This window comes from Typopeltis vanoorti, chromosome 15 (assembly GCF_054136105.1).
Source record: "Typopeltis vanoorti isolate ZY-2024b chromosome 15, IOZ_Tvanoo_1.0, whole genome shotgun sequence".
Taxonomy (NCBI): domain Eukaryota; kingdom Metazoa; phylum Arthropoda; class Arachnida; order Uropygi; family Thelyphonidae; genus Typopeltis; species Typopeltis vanoorti.
The window spans coordinates 13,175,471-13,198,859 of record NC_143563.1 but is presented as its reverse complement, the minus strand read 5'-3'; the positions used below and the strand labels follow the sequence as shown (position 1 = coordinate 13,198,859).

Here is a 23,389-nt window from a genome sequence, read left to right as displayed (position 1 = left end):
GACTGTCATAGCATCCACAACTAACTCTATAGTGCATTCTGCTCACTCATTACTCCAAGCAAAAAGTCTAGTCTACATAGCCTTGCTAACTACATTCTTACACAATTTCTAGGAGTGACCAATTAGGTTGTAGAAGATTTGTTAAACATGAATAATTAAAAAATATATATCGTGCTAGCAAAAATAATCATATTGAACAAAACACAACTGATCATTATCAAAATTTAAAATATTTCCATTCAACGAAAACATTTATTATTTTTCCATATCAGATCAATTTGTTGTTTACCTGATCGATTCTACATACACTTTCACAATTGGAAGATAAGCAGAAAGTGATTCATATAGTGGCAAACACTTATTGGTGAGAAACGCTACCTGTAAATAGAAAAGCTAAGAATTCTGAGTTTTTGTGGTTGAGTGTTTGATTATGATTTATTATTATTATTTATTTATTTATCAATAAAGCAGATATATTGCATAATCAACCATAAGTTAAAGTTGAAGAACCTGGCAAACAGTAAGGTCCATTTCTAGCTATGACGATTGCCAGATGGGATGTATTAATGTAAGCATGCCTATATTAAGGTTATTTAAGCATTCAGAGTGTAACATCATTTTCTGAAATACACCAACTGGGGATGTACAGGTACTGTGATCATCCACAGAAAGTTTACTTACTAATTTTACTATCAAAATTTTTCTTCCAAATTGATCTAGTATTAGGTTTCTAATTTGATTCAGCTTTTCTTTCTTCTAAAGTTGAGTTCTAATTGCATTGATCTATATTTTAAATGCCCTCTGATTCACAAATTTTAGTTTTTATAAATAGCATTTATACATTTTATAAATTATGTATTTTTATAAATTGCTACAGTGAGTGCTTTACACCAATCATCTGGGATCTACTGTTCAGAGCATTTCTTGTGAATAATATGAATAATAGGAAGCAGGTGTTCAGGAATTGAAGATAACAAGTAATGTTCTGCAGGTTTTCTCCTTTTAGGACACTACATTATTAATGTTCAAAATATGTAACTGCAGGAAATGAAACAAAACATTATTACTATCATGAAGATATACAAATATTTAAGCATATCCTATACATAAAGATTAGGTACAGAATATGTAAAAGTATAAATTTCTGGATTGGTTGCTGAGTGGTTAGCATATCCGGTCTCCAGCCAAAAGGCTGCGGGTTCGAATTCTGCCAAGGGCGGATGTGAAAATACTAGTGGTGAGTGGTAGATGGTGTGGTCGCAGTTCATTGTAGTTGGTAGATTGAGTGGTGGAGACAGAGTTGTAGAGTAGGTACTCACCCCTCGATGAGTCTTTGGACTCCCTGGTGGTGTCATGTAATGATAATAATAATAATAACTGATCTCACTGCTTACATGCTAAATTGGTTTGAAAACACCAGTTTTCATTTGATTATTGAAGTCAACCAAACTTGAACACTGGGAATACCACCTAGGAATACTGGGAGTGCTGAAGCAACTTATTTTAGGATAAAGAAAATGTGTAAGAGGTAATGTTAGTGAATTTAACATTAGATAAAGCTCAGGAGATGTGGCAATTCTGATGGATGGTACCTTCGGAATGAATGTTGGGCTAAGGTAGGATGCTTGGAGAGAGAAAGAATGAGGACTAAATTATGGAGAGATTAAAAGACATGAAAGAAATTTAACTCATGTAAGGTGAACAAGAGAAATGAAAAAAATCATGAGAATGAGAGAGCTAGGGAGAAAGAATGGAAGATAGGAGAAAGAATGGAAGATAGGAGAAAGGGAAAGAATGGGAGGGATAAGACATCTAGAGAATAAAATAATAAGGAGAGAGAGAGAGAGAGAGAGAGAGAGAGAGCAAATGGGAGAGCTAGGGAGGGAAAAAGAAGAAATTAGAGAGTGTGTGTGTGTGTGTGTGTGTCAGTGCCGGATTTACATATAGGCTAAAAAAGCTACAGTTTAGGGCCTCGCAATCTGGGGCCTCAAATAAAAAAACAAAAAAAATATAAAAATTGATAAAAAAATATTCATAGAAAAATCACTCAAGAAAATGTTTTAAGTTGTATCTTAGAGCCTTTTAGAGGATTATATAATATAATTATTTCTATTAAATATTGTTGTATTATAAGAATTTATCCACTCACTCCATATTTTCAATATTAATTTATTATATATATATGTACCTGTATTATTTGGAATTTTGGGTACCCAATTTTATGTGATGTCTAACTGTCAAATTTTCACCTGAATAAAATATTAATTCTTTATATACTACCAATTATGCTGTTATATTAATTTAATTTTTACTTTTTATTTTCCTATTTTAATTTAAAACTTTCTGTTCTACGAGCCTTATTTGTCGTTTTTAAAACCCTTTAATTATATAATTATTTCTGTGATTTTGTAAACGCATACTTTATTATTTTTTTAATAAAAATTAAAAGACAATATATTTTCATATATTAAAAAGGCGTATATATTTAAAATTTTTCTGAAACCAGCTGATGTAATTTAAAACAGTAGGGGGCCTCTGGGTTTTGTATAGCTTAGGGCCTCAGCAAGTCTAAATCCGGCCCTGGTGTGTGTGTGTGTGTGTGTGTGTGTGTGTGTGTGTGTGTGTGTGTGTGTGTGTGTGTGTGTGTGTGTGTGTGTGTGTGTGTGTGTACAGGAGAAACAGAGATGAGAGAAAGAATAGGAAAGTGGAATAGCCAGGAGGAAATGGAAATTTTTCCACTTGGTTATATTATAAATTAAAGATGCAAAGAAATTATATTCTTGGTTTAATCCTTTATCCAAGAGTAAGCAAAGTTTGTGCCTGAAGTATTTTCAGGACTGGGCAACTTGTATATAGAGGCTAATGACTACACATCACTTGCCTCAATGGCACAAACTTTATTTGCTTACACTTGGATAAAGGAATAAACCAAAATATAATTTCTTGGTATCTTTAATTTATAGTATAACCAAGTGGGAAAACTTCCAACCACTATCTCTAATCCAGAGTATTTTAATAATAAGGTGTGACACCTTTTGGCTACTCGTATATGGAAATATGACTTATGCATTACTTCAACCTTGTTATCACTTCTGGGTCTTGCTCCCACTGATGAGACTTCAGTAAGGTTGAAATTAAAGATGCATTGCATTCTTCAACAGACAATTCACAAAATTTCACAAAGAAAGGACTATCACTCAAATCTGCATTGATGGAGAAGACATGTCAACCACTCAAGACATCCTTGACTTCTTTAAAAAAATACTACAAAAATCTGTTTGAAGACAAGAGCACTGTTGGAAATTATAACTCTTGGATCATTAATGGCTTTCCTGTTCATATCCAAGATGGGCTTGACAGACCCATTACAGCAAGTTAGATTTAGATATTTAGTCAAATTTTCGTGTACTCTATGATAACTGAAGGGTACTGTGAGCATTGTTCATTATGAACTACATTTATTGGAGACAGTAAGTCCTTTATTTGAAACTGATATGAAAAATTTTGTGCAATATAGCATGTATGGAATGAATCATTAACTGCTGAAGAATATGTAGTTGAAGTATTCAGTGAACAATTCATCAGAGTGCTTCAATTTCTTAAATGTTACATCATGAGAAATTATATGAGGAATTAAGTAAACTTGGTGATATGCCATCAATAGGACTTGATGGCATATCACCACATGTCTTAAGAAAATGTTCCAGAGAGTTCATAGCAGCCTTGGCATACCTATTTATCATCTTTCAGCAGGGCAAATCCCAATTGAGCAAAAAGTGGGAACACTGAGGTTAAAAATTATAGGCCAATTTGTATCTCGTGTAGTGGTGTTAAAGTTAGGATACAGAATTTGGTTGTTAAATAGCAGTGTTCTCTGTGATGGCCAGCACTGATTTTTTAAAAATTATGTGCTGCAACAAGGTGACAAATGCATTAGACAAAGTAAAAATTAGATACATATATAGTGGTATAGTTTATTGTTTAGCTGGTATATTAATGATATTGGAACAGGTTTAATTGGAGATATGAAGATGATGCAAACTTGGATTCAGAGATGTGACTCTACAAGAAGGATCTAAATAGATTGTATGTGTGGGCAAGTGATTGAGCTACCAGTTCAACATAATACGAGGACTGTTTGATAGGTCCATGCAAAGTCTAAGAGATGGTGCCACCAGTACGTATCGAGGTTATTTTTAGTTGCTGGCAACTGTTGGACGATCACACACTAAGTTTCATTTGAATCGATCAAGTACCGTGATTTGTGGAAAATGAATGAGAAAGAATTTCATGTAGTGATTAAACATTAGTTTTCGAAAGGCAAAATGGCTCAGGAAACCAAAGCTAAGCTTGATAAACATTATGGTGAGTCTGCACCTTCGATTAGAGTGGTTTGGTAACTTTCGAAGTGGCCATATGAGCACAAGTGATGCTGAACATTCTGGACTCCCTGTTGAGGTCACTACTCCAGAAATTATTAAAAAAATCCATGATATGGTGATGGATGATAGAACAGTAAAGGTGCATGAAATTACTAAGGCCGTGGGAATCTCAAATGACCATGTACATAATATTTTACATGAACATTTACATGTGAGAAAACTATCCGCAAGATGGGTGCCGCGTTTGCTCACACTGGATCAAAAGCAGCAACGCATGAACTGCTGCAAGGACAGCTTGAAGCTGTTTCAACGGAATTCAGAGGAATTTTTGCATCGTTTTGTAACAGTGGATGAAACATGGATCCATCACTACCAGCCTGGGACCAAGGAACAGTCAAAACAATGGGTTGCAAGTGGGGAATCTGCACTGAAGAAAGCGAAAACTGTTCCTTCAGTAGGAAAGGTTATGGCCACCGTCTTCTGGGATGCTCGTGGCATAATCTTCATAGGCTTCTTGGAAAAGAGCAAAACAATTACCGGAGTGTATTATGTGTCTTTGCTGGATTGTTTAAATAATGAAATAAAGGAAAAACGACCACACTTGGCAAAAAAGAAGATTTTTCCCCATGGCAACGCACCCACTCACTCTTCTGCAATTGTAACCGCAAAATTGTTTGATTTACACTACGAAGTCCTTTCGAACCCCCCCTACTCTCCAGATTTGGCTCCCTCAGACTACTATCTGTTTCCAAACATGAAAAAATGGCTGGCAGAAAGAGATTTTCATTAAACGATGAGGTGATTGCTGAAAAAACTGCCTATTTTGAAGATTTGGACAAATCATACTATATGGACGGGATCAAAAAACTCGAGCATCATTGGACTAAATGTATAGACCTCAAAGGAGACTGTTGAAAAATAAAAAAAATTATGTTTTCTTCGTTTTTTGCACAGACTTATCGAACAACCCTCGTAAAGTGTAAGATTTTGAAATCTGGTAGGAAAGGATGGGATGCAAAGTATAAAATTATAGGGGAATTTTGAAAATGGTGGAAAAGATAAGAGATCTGAGAATGGCAATAGACAGTGGCCTGAACTTTAGAGGTCACAGAGCTCAAGATGGGAAACCATCGTGTTGGATTATGGTAATGAAGCGGAGGATACTGACATGCATAAGTAAGGAGGTTATAGTTCCATTGTACACTGGCGTCCAAAACCTAAGGACGAACACTATTTCTGAAGATTGCACTGCAAATTCAGATGAATCGGCTTCTGATAATTTGTATAACTGACAATTTCAATTTCAAGTAGAAAGTGGGGACACATTCAAATTTTACAATTGCATGCCAAAGGGATCATGTGGTAGCACTCAACATAAAACGAAAGGCAAAAGGCTGTGCTAAGTGAATTGTGTCTGAAGGAAGCTCTTTTCATGAAGAAATAAAGTTGCAAACACGGATGTCTTGTAATGTCTCAAATCTAGATGATTTCACATAGGGAAGAATTATTGCTAAGCTTGAAGAAGCCAATAGAATTACTATTGCAATCTCACATTTGGGATCTCACATAGCATTGTATTCAGGCTCTTGCCAGTGTTTCAAACCAATGGAATGTGTTCCAGATGTTTGCTAAGAGGTTGCCCTCACTCTTCCACAGAGCATGAAGACAGATTTTTGGTTATAATAGCAAAATGTAATCGATGCACCATGGCAGGCCAGCTTGCAAGTCAACTCGATTTAAGCACAAGTATACACAGATATCTTGACAGACTGTAGCACGGCATCTGCAACAAGTAGTCCATATATACCAGATGGCCTGTAGTCTGCATTCGGTTTATCCACAGCTCATCATAGAGCACATTTTCAATGTTGTTGTTCATTTTTAGGGCTAATGTACTCTTTACAGATGATACTCGTTTTAGTCCTTCATCTAGACAACACCTGATCTAGGGTGAAAGTGGTACTGTTTACCATCACATGAATGTTCTTGAAAGGGACAGATACTGCAGTGCTGGTGTTATGGTGTGGACACACTGAGCTACAAGATCAATATGTCCATTAAGCATAATGTGCTGGAAAAATGGACTATGACTGGTGAATGATACTGCAAAGGAGTTCTTCAATGTTATGTTCAATTGTTCCATGGTGCTGTAGATAAAGAATTCATTTTTATAGATGACAATGCCACACTACATTGTACACGAGCAGTGGAGATACTTCTGGAGACTGATGATATTAACAAAATCGAGTGGCAAGCATGCTCCCCATATCTCAACCCATAGAACATGTTTGGGACAATAGAGAGATGATTTGCTGCTTAAAATTCCCCTCCAGAAAACAAACAAGGCCTTATCCTTGCCTTGAAGGAGGAGTGGACCAGAATTGGGATATGAATTACTTAGTGCTAAGCATGATGGACATTGTGAGGGCTGCATTGCACTTTGGAGTGGACATATTCCATAGTGAAATGTCTCTTTCTAAATAGTTTTCTGTAAGCACTGTATATTAATTCCCTAATTACCTCCTTAGGAGATTTGTAACTTTTGCCAAAAATGTATTACAATTTAATTTGTATGAAATTTATAACACATGCTAATAATAATTTATTAGTATACTGGCAATAAATTTGTATGCATTTGGCTGTAGTCATGAAAATTTTTTCATATATAGCAAAATGTAGTTCATCCTTAGCTTTTGGACATTAATGTATAAAGCCATACATAGATTATTATGCATAGATTTTGTCGTCAAGTTTTCATGAAGATATATTGGAAAGGGTCCCGAAAAGATTGACTAATTAGGTAGTTTTTATTCTGGGATGTAGGGATTCACACAATGAAGGGAGACAAAAGTAGAACAATAGGCCATCCCTGAAGAATGTATAAGGAGGGTATGAGTAAGGGATGAGAACATGTTTTTTGCATAAAGAGTAGTAATTGGCGAGTGGAATGAATTGATTAAGAGTGTTGTGATGCAGAAAAATTGGATGAGTTTAAGGCACAATTTAATGAGCTTTCAATGTACTAGAGTGACCTCTTATGATGAGTGTTTTGACTCTATGGAGGTTGGTTGGTTGGTTTATAGTTTATTTGGCACAAAAACTACAAAGGTCATGCTGTGCCATACTAAAGGTTACAACATTAGCATTTACAGAAAATTGTAAACAATATGTCTGTACAAGAATCTAGTTCCACAAAGCAGTATCTATAGATAAACAGAACTGCTGCAGAGGACACAGCAACACACAAGGTCAGAGGTTATTACAGTAGTGCAAAAATAGTTAACAATATAAGTTAATACACAAAATATGAAACACTAAGCCAAGGAATGCATTATCTACATATATGTAAAATTATAAATAGATGCTTTTATAGCAGTACAAAATCAGGCAAAAAGGGATTATTATATAATATGCATGGATGAAAATTAAATTTAGCAATGTAGAATAAACTGAATTTAGCAATACATATAAACAAAATTACTAGAAGGTACACAAATAGACAAGGTGTCCTACAGCACTACATGATTATTTGAAAAATAAAGTAGTAAATAAGATGCATACACAAAATTTATGTTAAGCAATGCAATATCTACATATAAACAAGATTACTGCAGAGGTTTCAGCAGTACATAAATAGATAACAGTACAGGTTAACATCTACCCTATATATATAAAATGATAAGCCTTTTTTATGTCACGTTTTTATGTCACATTTGTATGTGATGTTTTTTTGAAACTCAGGGACTACCCTAAGGGTTGAGTCTTCAAAATTTGAGTCATCAGAATTCAAGGAGAACCAGCCTACCAGTCTGGAACTCGGGAGGGGGGGACCCCCTTTCGAGTCTTAAAAATTCGAGTCATTAGAATTCAAGGAGAACCGGTCTACCATTCTGGAACATGGGGAGGTTGGGTGCCATAGGGAGGCGTAACCCCCTTAGTATATATATACAAAACAAGTCAAGGAAAGCAGTATCTATATAGAGGCAGATTACAACAAACATTATTATACTAATACTTAAAGAGTCAGAAAGGAATTATTATACAGCATATATGTATAAAATTTAAGTTTAGCATTATGGTATTTACATATTAACAAAATTACAGCAGGGTGATACAAATATACAAGATCAAGGCCTACGGTAATACATAATTGGTCAGATTTAACCTAACGAATATGTATGTATAAAAGTTAAGTTAAGCAAAACAGTATTTACGTATAAACAAATTTATAGTCAAATGTGTTTGTACAAATTAATTCTTTCTAAAAAATTAAAAACATCATGCAATTTGCCAGAGTCTGCTAGCATTTCCCTGAGTGTTAGATAGGTGAAAATTTCATTCCTCTCTTGTGTAAATTTTTGACAATCTACCAGAATATGATGAATAGTGAGATGTGTGTTGCATTTTTCACATATGGGAGGATCATCAGCTCTCAGTAAATAAGAATGTGTAAGGTGACTGTGACCTATGCAGAGCCTAGCAAGAACAACCTCCTCCCTTCTCTTTGTATGTTGTTTAATTTCAGGTTTAATGTTATATAGTTTGTTTGTTAATGCTTCCTGCCATGTTGACCAGCACTGAGCAATTAGCTTTAATCTTATTAGCTGTCTGTAGTCTGTATATAACTGTCAAACAGTATGCAAAGAAGGTATGAGCTGATTTAGCAGCTGCATCTGCAGCCAATTTCCTTTAATTCTGATGTGGCTGGGAATCCAGCAGGAGGTCTGGTGCTAATGCTAATAATAATATTCATGGAATTAGCATTACAAAAATAAATCTGATGGTTAACTTAAAATTCCTCTTCTGATTTTTTTACTCCTCAATTAAAATTTTTCACTTGTCATGGATGAATAGATAAGCACTTCTTTAGAGCCCTTGTTATTAGAGAATACAAAAGTTATTGAGTATGGCAAAAAAAAAAAAAAAGAGTATAAGAGTTAAAATTGTAAGTCTATTGACACTGTATGACAAGAGTGGACTGAATAGGAAACTGATTGCAAATGAGTTAGCAGATTGTATAGGAGAAATGGTATACAGTATGTTAATGTATTGGGTGACTTTGTTGGTCAAAAGAATTTATTATTATTATTATTATTATTATTGTTCCGGGAAACTCCAAGGAGTCGACAGACTCATTGAAGGAGGCCCTAACATCATGTCAAGAACAACTATTCAACATTCACACAGTATCTATCATACCTTGCCTTGAACTCATTCACGGTCGTAGCACCCACAACAGACTCTGGAAGCTTATTCCACTCATTTACCACTCTCCAAGTAAAGAACCTAGCTCTAACACCCTTGTCAACCACACTCTTGCCCAGCTTCCATGCATGGCCCCTAGTCCTCCCACCACCAGTCATATTTTCAAAAATATCTTCTGGATCAATCTTATAAAAACCCTTCAGTAATTTGAATGTCTCAATCATATCACCCCTCCTTCGCCTATCGTCCAATTTCTGCAACCCACAAATCTTCAACCTATTCTCATAAGGTTCATTCCACAGACCTGCTATCATCTTGGTCACTCGTCTCTGGACCCTCTCCACTTCCTCCCCATCACGAAGAAACCCTGGTGTCCATAGCTGGGCACAGAAGTCCAGATGGGGTCTTATCAAGGCTCGATACAGAGGAACAACAACTTGTTCGTCTCTGCATGTTAAGGTATTTTTCAGAAGCCAAGTGATTTGGTGAGCTGTTTTAGTTACTTTTGCAATGTGCCCCCTAAACTTAAATTCCCTATCCACCAACACTCCCAAATCCCTGGCCTCATCAATCTCCTGGAGTATGGTTCCACCAATGCGATATACTGCTGCTATTCTTTTCACCCCAAAGTGCATAACCTTACACTTTGCCACATTAAATTGACATCCATTTTTCCTAGCCCAGTCCTCCAAACTATCCAAATCATCCTGTAAAATTTTGACATCCTGTGCACTCACAATTGCTCTACCCAACTTTGCATCATCAGCAAACAAGTGAACACTTCCTCTCAGATCCTTTCCAATATCATTGATGAACAAATTGAAAAGCAGTGGTCCAAGAACAGAGCCCTGTGGCACTCCACTAGTCACAAGACGTCTTTTAGACTCCACTCCTGAATAAACCACTCTTTGATATCTCTCCTTCAACCACCCTCTTATCCATCTCACCAACCCTATATCTATACCCATCTGCTCCAGTTTACTGATTAGGGTTCCATGTGGTATCCTATCAAAGGCCTTGGCAAGGTCCAGTAGTATCACTGTAAACCCATTACCCCTATCCAGTTCAGCCGTCACTGTGTTATAAAACGTGAGCAAGTTACTGAGGCATGATCTACCCTTCACAAAACCATGTTGTCCCCCATACAATATCCCATTTTCATCTATCCAATCCTGTATTCTTTTCTTGACTAATTTCTCTAAGACCTTGACAATGATTCCTGATATGCTAATCGGTCGGTAATTTACAACAGCAGTCTTGGAACCACCTTTATGCAGTGGAACTATTTTCCCCTCTTTCCACCCGCTCGGAACTAACCCAGACCCGAGACTCAAATTAAACAAAATGGTCAAGGGTACTGACAATTCTTTAGCTGCTTCTCGTACAACACGAGCTGGTATACCATCCAATCCCACAGATGTATTGACATTGAGGTTATGCAATAGACTACTCACCTCCACTTCATTAACCACAATTCCCGTATAATCTACTGGTTTATTCGTTTCTGCAATGTCACCACCTGGATGATATACTTTTGCAAAGTGCTCACTCAGTAACTCAACTATCTCAACTGATTCAGTTACCTCCCTACCATCGGCATTCTTTAAAATCAATCTGCCATGTACATTTTTCCTTTTACTTGCTACATATCTAAAAAACTGTTTAGGATTCTCTTTAGCTTGCATGGCCAATGTTCTTTCGTAATCCTTTTTTGCTTTTCTTACCACACTCGTCACCCTTCTGGCCTGCGCTTTATACCGTTCATGTGCCTGCCGGTCACCCTTCTCCTTAAATTCCCTCCATAGTTGTTTCTTTTATTGCAGCTCAAGCTTAATGGTGTTATTCATCCATTTAACCCCTACTTGATTTATTATTCGGACTCTAGGTATACAGTCAGCCATTGCTTCATGCAAGCACTTCTTAACTACCTCCCATGCACTATCAACTTCTAGTCCTTGCAGTTGTACATGCCATGGCACTGAACCAATCAAACTCCTAAGCTTGTCATACTTTCCAGCCCGATAATTCCATATGTACCCTGTCTTAATTGAAAATTCTACACCTTTAGCCACCTCCCAAGTTAAGACCCTATGATCACTCTCACCGATTGGTGGCAATGTGGTCATATTTGTTACAGCCAAATCCTCAGATGTAATTACTAGGTCAAGCACTCTCTGACCCCTAGTATTTTCCATTACATGCTGTCGCAGATAGTTATCCCTTAATAACCGCATAAAATCCAGTTCCTTCCTCCCGTGTGTCCTCTCCTCACCCCAATCAATGCGACCATAGTTGAAATCTCCCATAATAATCACCCTCCTTCCACCCATTTCTTCTATTTGCTTGTGCATACTGTCACCACCATCTTTTCCATCACCTGGTCTATAGCAGCACCCAATTGTATATTTAGTTCTGCTAGCCACAATCTCACACCAAATGGCCTCAAATATGCTCTTTTCTCTATCCTGCAATTCAACTTCTATTCTCCTTGGCTGGAGCTCATCAGCTATCATCAACAATACTCCTCCCCCCATTTTATTCTCTCTGTCATTCCTGAACACACTATACCCATCACATTCAATCCCACTAGTTATATCATATACAGTCAACCATGTTTCACTAATACCTATAACCTGTGGTCTGGAAGTGCCAACCATGGCCAAAAACTCTTCCTTCTTGTTCCTAATACTCCTAGTATTAGTGTACATGAATTTAAGACCCCCATTAGCCCCAACCCTACCTTGATGCCTTATATTAACTATCCCACTCAGATTTGTTGTCCTTATTTGCTCTGGCATATTATATTCATTCTTACATTCAACTGCCTCTATAAGGACTGTATCTCTACTCCCCCCCTTAACAAATCTAGTTTCCCTGAATTTGCACATCCACTACATTCAGCAACACTTTCTCAAGTCTTCTTACACCGTAATCATTCAAATGCAAGCCATCCATCTTATATAGATCCTTTCGCCCATCAAACTCACTCCACACATCCACAAATTCCACACCACGCGTCATACATAACCCACGCATAAAGTCATTCGCAATTATAGCCCTCCTTTTAAACATTTCACTGTCATACCGTGGCAAAAGACTAATCATTCTAACTCTCTCACTCTTTTCTTTTGCTACCTCAAACAATTCATTCAGGTCTTCTATCATTTCCATTTTATCTCCTTTCAAATCATTCGTACCTGCCACAAGAATCATTTCTTTCACCCTTTCCTTTTGCTCTCTAATAGACTCAGTTACGTCCTTTATGGTTGCACCAGGTTGGTACGATTTTGTCAAATCCTCTACTAACACACCTCGTACTAACGAGTCTCCATACAGCACTCTATCCTTCATTTTGTTCATGTTCACATTCATACGTCTATTTTTCCTGTCATACCTTTTATTATTGGTTGGTTCATTCAGTCTACTTTTGTTCATGCACTCTAGCTGCTGTTTTGCTCTTTCTATCGCACTATTCAACAACGCGATCTCACTCAATGCATCTATCTCATCTTTTTTGTTCTCTGAGAAACCATTTATACTATCATTCACACTTTCTACATTCACACTCTCACAATTTTCATGTACAACCTTGCCGTTTCTTGTCATATCCCTATTTCCTTCATTCTGAAGGTTGACAAAAATATCACACTCACGATCCGAAATACACTTCAATTCCTCATTCTCCCTACATTTTCTACACACATTCAATCCTTTATTATCATCTAACCACACTCTGACCGCACTTCGCAAAGCGTACATTTCACAGCTAGTACACTGACTCATTTCTTTTGTGCTACCGTTCTTTGATAACGATGGCGAACCTTCATTACTGGCCGCCATTTTCCTTCGCACAGGTGCCATACTTATTTCAACGTGTTTTGTCAAATTATACGTTATAACACACCAAAATAGACGCACTAAAATACGCAAGGCAAACAAAACAAAACTACACAATATTAAGTAATTTGTATCGATAACTGAAAATGATACTTATCTTATCTGGAGCTTGCACGAACACTACACATTACGAATTCATCTAGCGGCGACTTCCCGACATAGATTATGTTATAAAACACTTTAGTACACTAACCACACTAATAAAGCTCCAATAATATACCAAAATTACACACTTAAGTCCATTAAATTGAATCCAAAACATCAATAAATCAACAAAAAACACAAATCTCTCAGGAGCTCTCCGATAGCACGCCCGTTCACCAGCTAGCCTCGACTTTTATGCTTGCAGGAGGGACCACACTTGAGAAATTGAAATAATTGTTGTTCAGTGAAAGAATAAATGTGAACTGTCAGCTACATGTGTTTACATTAAAGTGTGGATGCAAGCATTAAGCAGTGAAAATTCTGAATGTAATGACTGAGAGAGAATGATATCTTGTTAGGATGACTCCAGGATATGTGGAACTAGTCAAGAAAGAAAAGAGTGATAATAGGGAGAGAGAATGGCAAAGGAATGAGTTGTAATTATTTCAACTGGACATATTTCAAGAGTTGCCTGAACATACATTAGCATGATGATCAAGTTGCATGAGGATGGTATGAAAAGTTCTTGGCCTAACAATGAAAAATCAAATTTATAATTTCAAAATTATTTTTATTTTTCAACATAATCTCCCTTAAGAATAAAAAATTTATTCCAGCAATGCTCCAGTACCATTGTGAATGCTTTGTGAGGAGCATGTGTTCAAGGAGAGGTAAGATGTATCGTGTGGATAAAATGGATCTCCTGTGATTAGTCTTATCCTGTCCCTGTAGTGGCTCTCAGTAAGATCTGCAAAATACCCCTCTACAGCTGCAATCAGTGGCGCACCCAGAGGGAGGGCCAAGGGGCCGGGCACCCCCCAAAGAAAAGGAAAAAACACTTAGAAAATTTTCCAAAAATCTTTTCCTAATTAAAATTCATTTTTTTTTATGTATGTTGTGTCATGTCTTCTATTTCTATACTACTTATGAATTAGCGATCATTGCAGATGCTCAGTGGTAGATCGTATGCGATGCGTAATGTGTATTCGCAAATCGTCTACTCAACTCCCTCCCCCCTAGGTTAATTCCTGAGCGCCCGGCCCCCTCCAAGATTAAATCCTGAGTGCACCACTGGCTGCAATCACCTCTTGATTTCGAAGAAAAATGCTGACCAGCGAAGAAGAGTTTTAGTTTTGGGAAGAAATAGAAGTCAGAGGGATCCAAATCTGGGGGAATAGGGTGGATGTTCCAACAATTCATAGTGAAGATCCCTTAATTTTCCCATTGCCAAAACACCTTTGTGGGCAGGTGCATTGTCCAGATGAAAGATGATTTTTTTCTTCTGCAAACCGGGTCTTTTCTCATGGATTTTTTCATCTGGTTTGGTTAAAAGATCAGAATAATATTCCCCGGTTATTGTTTTACCCTTTGAAAGATAATTAATAAATAAAATGCCTTTAGCATCCCAAAACACTGATGCCATGACCTTTCCTTCTGATGGAACTGACTTTGTCTTCTTTGGAGCTGAAAAACTTGCTTCTGTTCACTGTTTTGACTGCTGTTTGGATTCTGGTGTGTAATGGTGAATCCAAGTCTCATCCATAGTAATAAATCGACACACAAAATCAGTTTCATTCTTGTTAAAATGCTCGAAGCACTGTTCAGAGATTTTCATGCGAGTGTGTTTTTGATCTGCTGTGAGCAAGCACGGCACCCATCTTGCACGAAGCTTTTTCATTGCAATTCTTCACGCAAAATATATCCTGCATGTTCTTTTGACATTTCTTATATATCCTACATGTTCTTTTGATATAAACATGTTGCTCTCTATCCCAATTTAATTTTAACCTAATATATAATAATAATAATAATAGGACTCTAGCTCTGATGTCATAAAGGTTTTTTTTTTTTTTCATCAGAGGTCAGGCCAATAATTGTTGTAAGGGTTGGTCAGTAACTTTAGCAAACCATGTAGATTGTAGTGCAGCTTTTTTCTCTGTATATTTGTGTATGCTCCAGATGATGACCTTGACATGAAGGTCGAAACGTTGAGTGTTCTTTTTGGTTTATATTAAACAAAAGTTTTGCTCTAACACAGCAGTTGTCTCCATAATTTTCCATAATGTATTCTGATCACTGTGTAAGCATGAAAGAAAAGATACCAGAAAGTGGTGTATGGAGGAACAGATCTAGGATGAGACAGGTGACCAGTGGTGTGCCTCAGGGCCCTGTGCTTTGGCTATTATTGTTTACTTTGTACATAAATGATATAGGAAATGGCTTAAAGGGAGATACAGATGTTTACTGATGCAGAGTTGGGTAGGGCAATAAAAAATCAAGGTGATGTTGAGAGTTTGCGGGATGACTTAAAAAATAAGCTGGCAAAATGGGCAAAAGATAATGGATGTCAGTTCAATGTGGAAAAGCGTAAAGTTATGCATTTTGGAATTAAAAGATTACCAGCTATATACTCCAAGAGATTGATGAGGCTAGGGACTTAGAGGTGTTGGTGGATAGGAAGATGAAGTTCAGAAGACACATTGCTAAGGTGTCCAAGATTGCACATAGGATTACTTGGTTATTGAAGAACCCACCAACATTCAGAGATAAAGAGGTTATTATTCCCTTCTATAAGGCATTGATACTTCCACATTTGGATTACTGTGCTCAAGTCTGGTCACCTGGATTCCTTGGAGATGAGGAGGTTGTGGAGAGGGTTCAGAGGAGAGTGACTAAGTTGGTGAGTGATGTAAAAAATGTTCCCTACATTGATAGATTGAGAGCTTGTGGATTGCAGAGGTTGGTTGATAGGCAGAGAAGAGGGGATATGATAGAAACATTTAAATTACTAAAAGATTTTTATAAGATTGATGCAGGGGAAATATTTCAGCTGTGTGATAGTGATGGAAGAAGAAGAGGTCCTCCATGGAAATTAAGGAAAAGTGTGGTTAACAAGGGTGTGAGAACGAGGTTTTTTGCCTGGAGCGTGGTGAATGAGTGGAATGCATTGCCTGACTTAGTTGTGAGTTCTTCTTTTGTAAATTAATTCAAGAAGAGATATTGATAGATATTGTTTTGACAGTTCAGGTCTCCTGCGATGAGTCTACTGACTCCGTAGAGATACCAATAATAATAATAACCCATGTGCTCTATTTACCCTCATAACGTGCCAAATATATACCTTCAGAAAAACAAAATAATTGAAAAATATGTGTAAATCTATAGTTTTTATACAACTGAAATTCACATTATTCCTAGATGAGTCTTTGACTCCATGGGGTCTTGGGTAATAATAATAATAATAAAATATCCGAGATGACTGCACTTAATTATTATTATGCATGTCTAGGTGTTCTGTTGATAAGCCAATGATGTTTGAATGAGTAATAAAATAAAGACGTATATAACTCATACACTGCTTGGAAATAAGTCAACAGATACCCCCCACGGGCAAGGTACATTGCACCAGTAACAAGTCATGTGTGTATCCAGTATAAATTGGAGGAATATGATGCTCCCTAGTTAGTACAACTGTGTCTGGGTGAAATGGCTGCGAGAAGGAGAACTGACAGAATTTGAAAGAGGCTTTGTGAAAGGATGCCATGTTGCAGGTCAATTTTTTAGCTCTGTGGCCGGTAAGAGGAGAAATCATCATGATGCATATCAAGGATTTAGGCCTGTTCTAAACTTCATTTCTGCTCTTATTAATCTTTGTTTGTCTTTTTGTTTTATTGTCCAGATTTTGCTCCCATACATTAAGACTGGTAGGGCTAATATATTATATACTTTTAGTCTGGTTTGTTTTTGAACTAGGTTTGGTTTAAATATAGAGTTAATTACACCTGTTATTTTTACATATGCAATTTTTACGTTTATATCTTTTTCATTTTCATATGTGATCATACATCCTAGATAGTTAAATGAATTCACCTGTTCTAAGATCTTGTTATCTATTACTATTTTAGTTCTTGCTGGATCTTGTCTTTTAAGGCCATAGTTTTTGATTTTTTCTTGATATTATCATACCATAATCTTTGGTTATTTCATTTAGATCTAAAATAGCTTTCTGTAAGTTATCTTCAGAATTTTTAATTATTATGTGGTCGTCGGCAAAGAGGAGAGTGTTTAAGTTAGCTGTAGAAGAAAGTTTAATTCCTAGATGTAAATTTTTATTCCATTTTATAATTATTTCATTTAAGTAGATATTAAAAAAGAGTTGCTGAGAGGGGGATATCCCTGTCGGACCCCTTGGTTTATCTCTCTTGTATATGATAGCTCGTGATTTAATCTTACTTGTATTTGATTATTTTCATATATACTTGTGATAACTTTTAGGATATTATTTGGTATTTGTCTTTCTTTTAATAAGTTAAATAATATGTTTCTTTTAACTAGGAGGAGACATGATTCTGGAAAAATGACGTTGTGGGATAAAAATGGGAATAGAGTGACAGATGCAGAGAACATAGTGGAATTGTTCAATGAACACTTTATTGCAGTATTTGATCCTGGAGGATTAACTTTTAATAGTAGAAGGATAGAGCAGGTTTGAGGTTTAGAGGTGCAGGAGGAGTGTGTGTTCCAAATACTGGTATTTCGAACACACACTGAGTATTCTGGATGTCAGTAAAGATGTGGGACTGGATGGTATTTCACCACGAGCTTTGAGAGAATGTGTAAAGAACCGACAGCTCCTTTGACTTAGCTTTTCAATGAAACTCTGGTTATTGGAAAGGTGCGCAGGGAATGGAAGGAAGGTAAGATAGTGCCATTGCATAAGGGTGGTAACAGACTGGAAGTGTCTAATTATAGGCCATTTTGTATGTCATCAGTAGTTGTTAAGATATTGGAGAAATTAGAGAGGGACCATATACCGCATTGGGTATATGAGGGTAATGTTGTCTGTGAGAGTAAACATGGATTTGTTAAGGGATGCCCTTATCCTTTTATAATAAAGTTACAAGAACAGTTGATGAGGGAAAGGAATACACTGACATTTCTTAGATTTAGCAAAGGCATTTGACAGGGTTCCACATGATAAGCTGATGTTTAAGTTACAGCACATGGGTTTGGATATTAGGTTGGTCAACTAGATTCAGGATTGGCTGCCTGATAGGTATCAGAGAATTGTGTATGGTGGGGCAGTTTCAAGGAAGTAGAGGGTTACAAGTGGGGTCCTATAGGGCTCAGTACTGGGACTTATATTGTTTAACCTTTATATCAATGACATTGTCAGTGGATTGCAAGGGGATATTCAGTTGTTTGCAGATGATGCGAAGCTGGGAAGGAATATTAGTAATAGTGCAGGTGCGGCAACCCTGCAAGAGGATTTGAATAAGCTAGATAGATGGGCAAATGAATGGGGATATCAGTTTAATTAATGCAGCAAAATGTAAAGTTTTCAGGTTTGGGAAACATCGATGGGACACTGCATACTCTATGGGAGGAGTTATACTGGAGGAAGTAGGGGGAGACAAGAGATCTGGGGTTGATGATTGATAGAAACCTGAAATTTAGGGGACATATTACAAAGGTGGTGAAGGTAACATAGAGGATTGCTGCAATAATGAGAAGGACGCTGAACTGCAGAGATAAAACAGTTGTCATTCCGTTGTATAAGACCCTGATCAGATCACACTTAGACTACTGTTCTCAGATTTGGTCCCCAGAATTTAAAGGGGATAAATTAACTGTGGAAAGGGTACAAAGGTGGATAACAAAGATGGTTTCAGGACTGTACAATGATAGTTATGAGGATCGGCTGAGGGAATGTGGACTGCAGAGTTTGGTGGATAGAAGGAGAGGTGATATGATTGAGACTTTTAAAATGTTGAGAGGTGGTTACAGGGTTGACACTGGGGAGTTCTTTCGCTTGATTGAACAGCAGGAAGGAGTGATGACAAGAGGCCATCCCTGGAAGTTACGAAAGGAAACTGAGAGCAAGAGGGTGAGGAGTGGTTTCTTTGCATGGAGGGTGGTTGAACCATGGAATACATTGCCTGATGGAGTGGTGAGAGTGAGAACGGTCAATGAGTTCAAGGAGTGATATGATAGACTTTGTGTTTCTTGGGGGGGGGTGACCTCCCCTCGATGAGTCTTGATACTCTTTGTGTTTCTTATGAGGGACCTCCCACGATGAGTCTTTTGACTCCATGGAGGCCTGAATAATAATAATAATAATAATAATTGTAGAATCCATAATTTAAAAAATGAATGCTGATGACCGTGTAACACTAAAAGAAAGGGTTTCTTTACATCTGTTACTCAACTTTGAGGACTACCTTTCCTCAGTCTGTTGTAATACGCACAATTCTATTTGGTTATGGGGGAGAGGGCTGGACATCCTAAACCTTCCTTTATGTAACAGTACGTTCCTGCCTCTTCCCACTCAGTTGAGATACTGCTAGTGCTGAGCTTTATTATTATTATTATTATTATTATTATTATTATTAAGAGAGACCTCCAGGGAGTCAGGGACTCATCAATGGAGGCCACATACTACACGCACCAGTTATCATACTTATTCTTGAATTCATTCACACTGCTTGCATTCAAAACATCCAATGCCAATCCATTCCAATCACGCACCACCCTATGAGAGAAAAATCTATCCCTCACCCTCTTCTTAATGGCATTCATTCTCAGCTTCCATGGATGTCCTCTTGTCCTTTTCCAATATATCAGAATCATAACAGAAACCAGGAGATCTGACCTGAGCACAATAGTCCAAGTAAAGGTCTTATCAAAGGCCTTCTAAAGAGTTAAAACGACATCCTTATCTTTACATGTGAATGCTTGTTTCAGCATTGTGATTATCTTTTGAGTGGTATTTGCAATCTTTGCTACCTGGCTACCTGAACTTCAACTTCCTATGTACTAACACTCCAAGATCCCTAACCTCATTTTCTTCAAGCATAATTCCACCAATATAATACAACACTGGATATCTAATCACTCTGAAGTGCATGACTTTACATTTACTGACACTAAAAACTGATATCCTTTTTCCCATGCCCACAATTCCAGCCTATCCAAATCATTCTGCAAGTATTGCATATCAGCAGCATTCCTGATTACCCTCAGCAAATAGCTGTATGTTGCTTGTCAAATCACTCCCAATATCATTAATGTATAGATTGAATAACAGTGAACCAAGCACTGATCCTTGTGGTACACCACTTGTTATTTAAAAAAAAATTTTTTTTTTTTTTATTATTCTTTGTACTGGTTGTGGGCAGTACCCTTACATCATGCCCAGACTTGATATAGGCCTAAGCCTTTACAAGTGTTTTACCCTATGCCTGTTCTAGTTATCATTGTAGTCATTCTCTGGTGGCAACGCCATGCCACCAGTGTGCTCTGTGGGGGCCTTCAAGGAAAGAACTTTTATATCCTTCTACATAAGCCCAAGCTGTTTTAAGTCATTATAACTATCTGCGCTCCATATGCCATGTAAAGAGATGGTGGCGTTGGTAAACCTCGGAGTTGCCCCATGCTCCTCCCATATCTTACTAACTAGATCTTGGTTATTTTTATAGTAGTTCACTTTATTATTATGGCTATAGGCTAGTGGGCATTCTGTTCCCACCACCTGGGCATCAACTACCCAAACGTCACCATCTCTTTTAATGACTAAGTCTGGCTTACGCAAACCTGCGTAAGTCCTATAATGTGGTTCCACCGCGGTCAGCCAACCTTTGTTCTTAAAGCGGTTGTTCAAAATGGAGACCATGGCATCATGTCTCTGCAAATGAACCCCATGGGTACGGGAGCAACACTGGGCTATATGAGACAATGTCTCACTATAGTGGCAGCCAGTCCTACAGTTTGAGTCGTCACTAACCCATTGAGCTGTGCGGGCTCGAGTAGGCAGGGCATTGATCCTCATCCTGATAAGGTCAATATACTTGAACCCAGGGAGGAGTCTGGTGCCATCCCTTACCTAATCATCCTGGGGAGGCACCAGATATGACTCTTTTAAAGGAGCACCATCTACAGGATGGTGACATTTACATTTAAGGAGCATCTTAAATCTTGCAGACTCACATCCCCCATATACCACTCTTTGATATATGTCAGTCAGCCATCCATGCTAATATTCTATAATCCAAATCCATATTCTCCAATTTATGCAACAGTCTACCGTGCTGTATTCTGTCAAAAGTCTTAGCAAAATCCAAAAGTATCATGGGATATCTATTTCTTGTCTAGTTCAATGGTGACAATGGATAAAAATGGGAATAGAGTGACTGATGCAGAGGACATAGTGGAATTGTTCAATGAACACTTTATTGGAGTATTTCATCCTGAAGGAGTCAGTTTTAATGCTAGAGGGATAGGGCTGGATCGAGGTACAGGAGAGAGTGTGTTTCAGATACTGAGTACTCTGGATGTCAGTAAAGCTTTGGGACTGGATGGTATTTCACCACGAGTTTTGAGAGAATGTGCTAGAGAATTGACAGTGCCTTTAACATGGCTTTTCAATGAAAGTCTGGCTTTGGCAAAGGTGCCCAGGGAATGGAAGGAAGGTAAGATAGTGCCATTGCATAAGGGTGGTAACAGACTGGAAGTGTCTAATTATAGGCCAGTCTGTGTGTCATCAGTAGTTGTTAAGATCTTGGAGAAAGTAGTGAGGGACCATATACAGCATTGGGCAGATGAGGGTAATGTTATCTGTGAGAATCAACATGGATTTGTGAAAGGACGCTCTTGTTTTAGCAATATGCTAGCCTTTTATAATAAAGTTACAAGAACATTAGATGAGGGAAAGACATATACTGCAATTTTCTTAGACTTGGCGAAGGCATTTGACAGGGTGCCACATGATAAGCTGATAGTTAAGTTGCAGCACATGGGTCTGGATGTCAGATTGGTCAACTGGATTCAGGATTGGCTGTCTGATAGGTATCAGAGAGTTGTGTATGATGGAGCAGTTTCCAGGAGGCAGAGGGTTACAAGTGGGGTCCCACAGGGCTCAGTACTAGGACCTATATTGTTTAACCTTTATATCAATGACATAGCCAGTAGACTGCAGGGGGATATTCAGTTGTTTGCGGATGATGCGAAGCTGGGAAGGATTATTAGTAATAGTGCAGATGTGGTAGCCCTGCAAGAGGATTTAAATAAGCTAGATTGATGGGCAAATGAATGGGGTTGTCAGTTCAATTCAGCAAAATGTAAGGTCTTGAGGTTTGGGAAACATCGATGGGATGCTGCATACTCTCTATGGGAGGAGTTATACTGGAGGAAGTAAGGGAGACAAGAGATCTGGGGTTGATGATTGATGGAAACCTGAAGTTTAGGGGACATATTGCAAAGGTGGTGAAGGTAACACAGAGGATTGCTGCTATTATGAGAAGGACACTGACCTGCAGAGATAAGAGGGTTATCATTCCGTTGTATAAGTCTCTGATCAGACCACACTTGGACTATTGTTCTCAGATTTGGTCCCCAGGATTTGAAGGGGATAAATTAACTGTGGAAAGGATACAAAGACGGATGACAAAGATGGTTTCAGGACTGTACAAGGATAGTTATGAGGATCGGCTGAGAGAATGTGGACTGCAGAGTTTGGTGGATAGAAGAAGGAGAGGTGATATGATTGAGACTTTTAAACTGTTGAGAATTGGTTACAGGGTTGACACTGGGGAGTTCTTTCGCTTGGTTGAACAGCGGGAAGGAGTGATGACAAGAGGCCATCCCTGGAAGTTACGAAAGGAAACTGTGAGCAAGAGGGTGAGGAGTGGTTTCTTTGCGTGGAGGGTGGTTGAACCGTGGAATGCATTGCCTGATGGAGTGGTGAGAGCGAGAACGGTCAATGA

General features: G+C 37.8%; 1 protein-coding gene across 1 annotated transcript in view; it reads right to left on the bottom strand.

The window, feature by feature from the left end:
- The window catches only part of LOC150098395 (cAMP and cAMP-inhibited cGMP 3',5'-cyclic phosphodiesterase 10A-like), a 158,424-nt gene that overhangs the window by 31,706 nt on the left and 103,329 nt on the right, over positions 1-23,389 (bottom strand). The window contains exon 5 of the mRNA XM_090405520.1: positions 290-378. Coding sequence (XP_090261646.1) covers positions 290-378 — 89 coding nt within the window. The remainder of the gene's footprint in view (positions 1-289; positions 379-23,389) is intronic.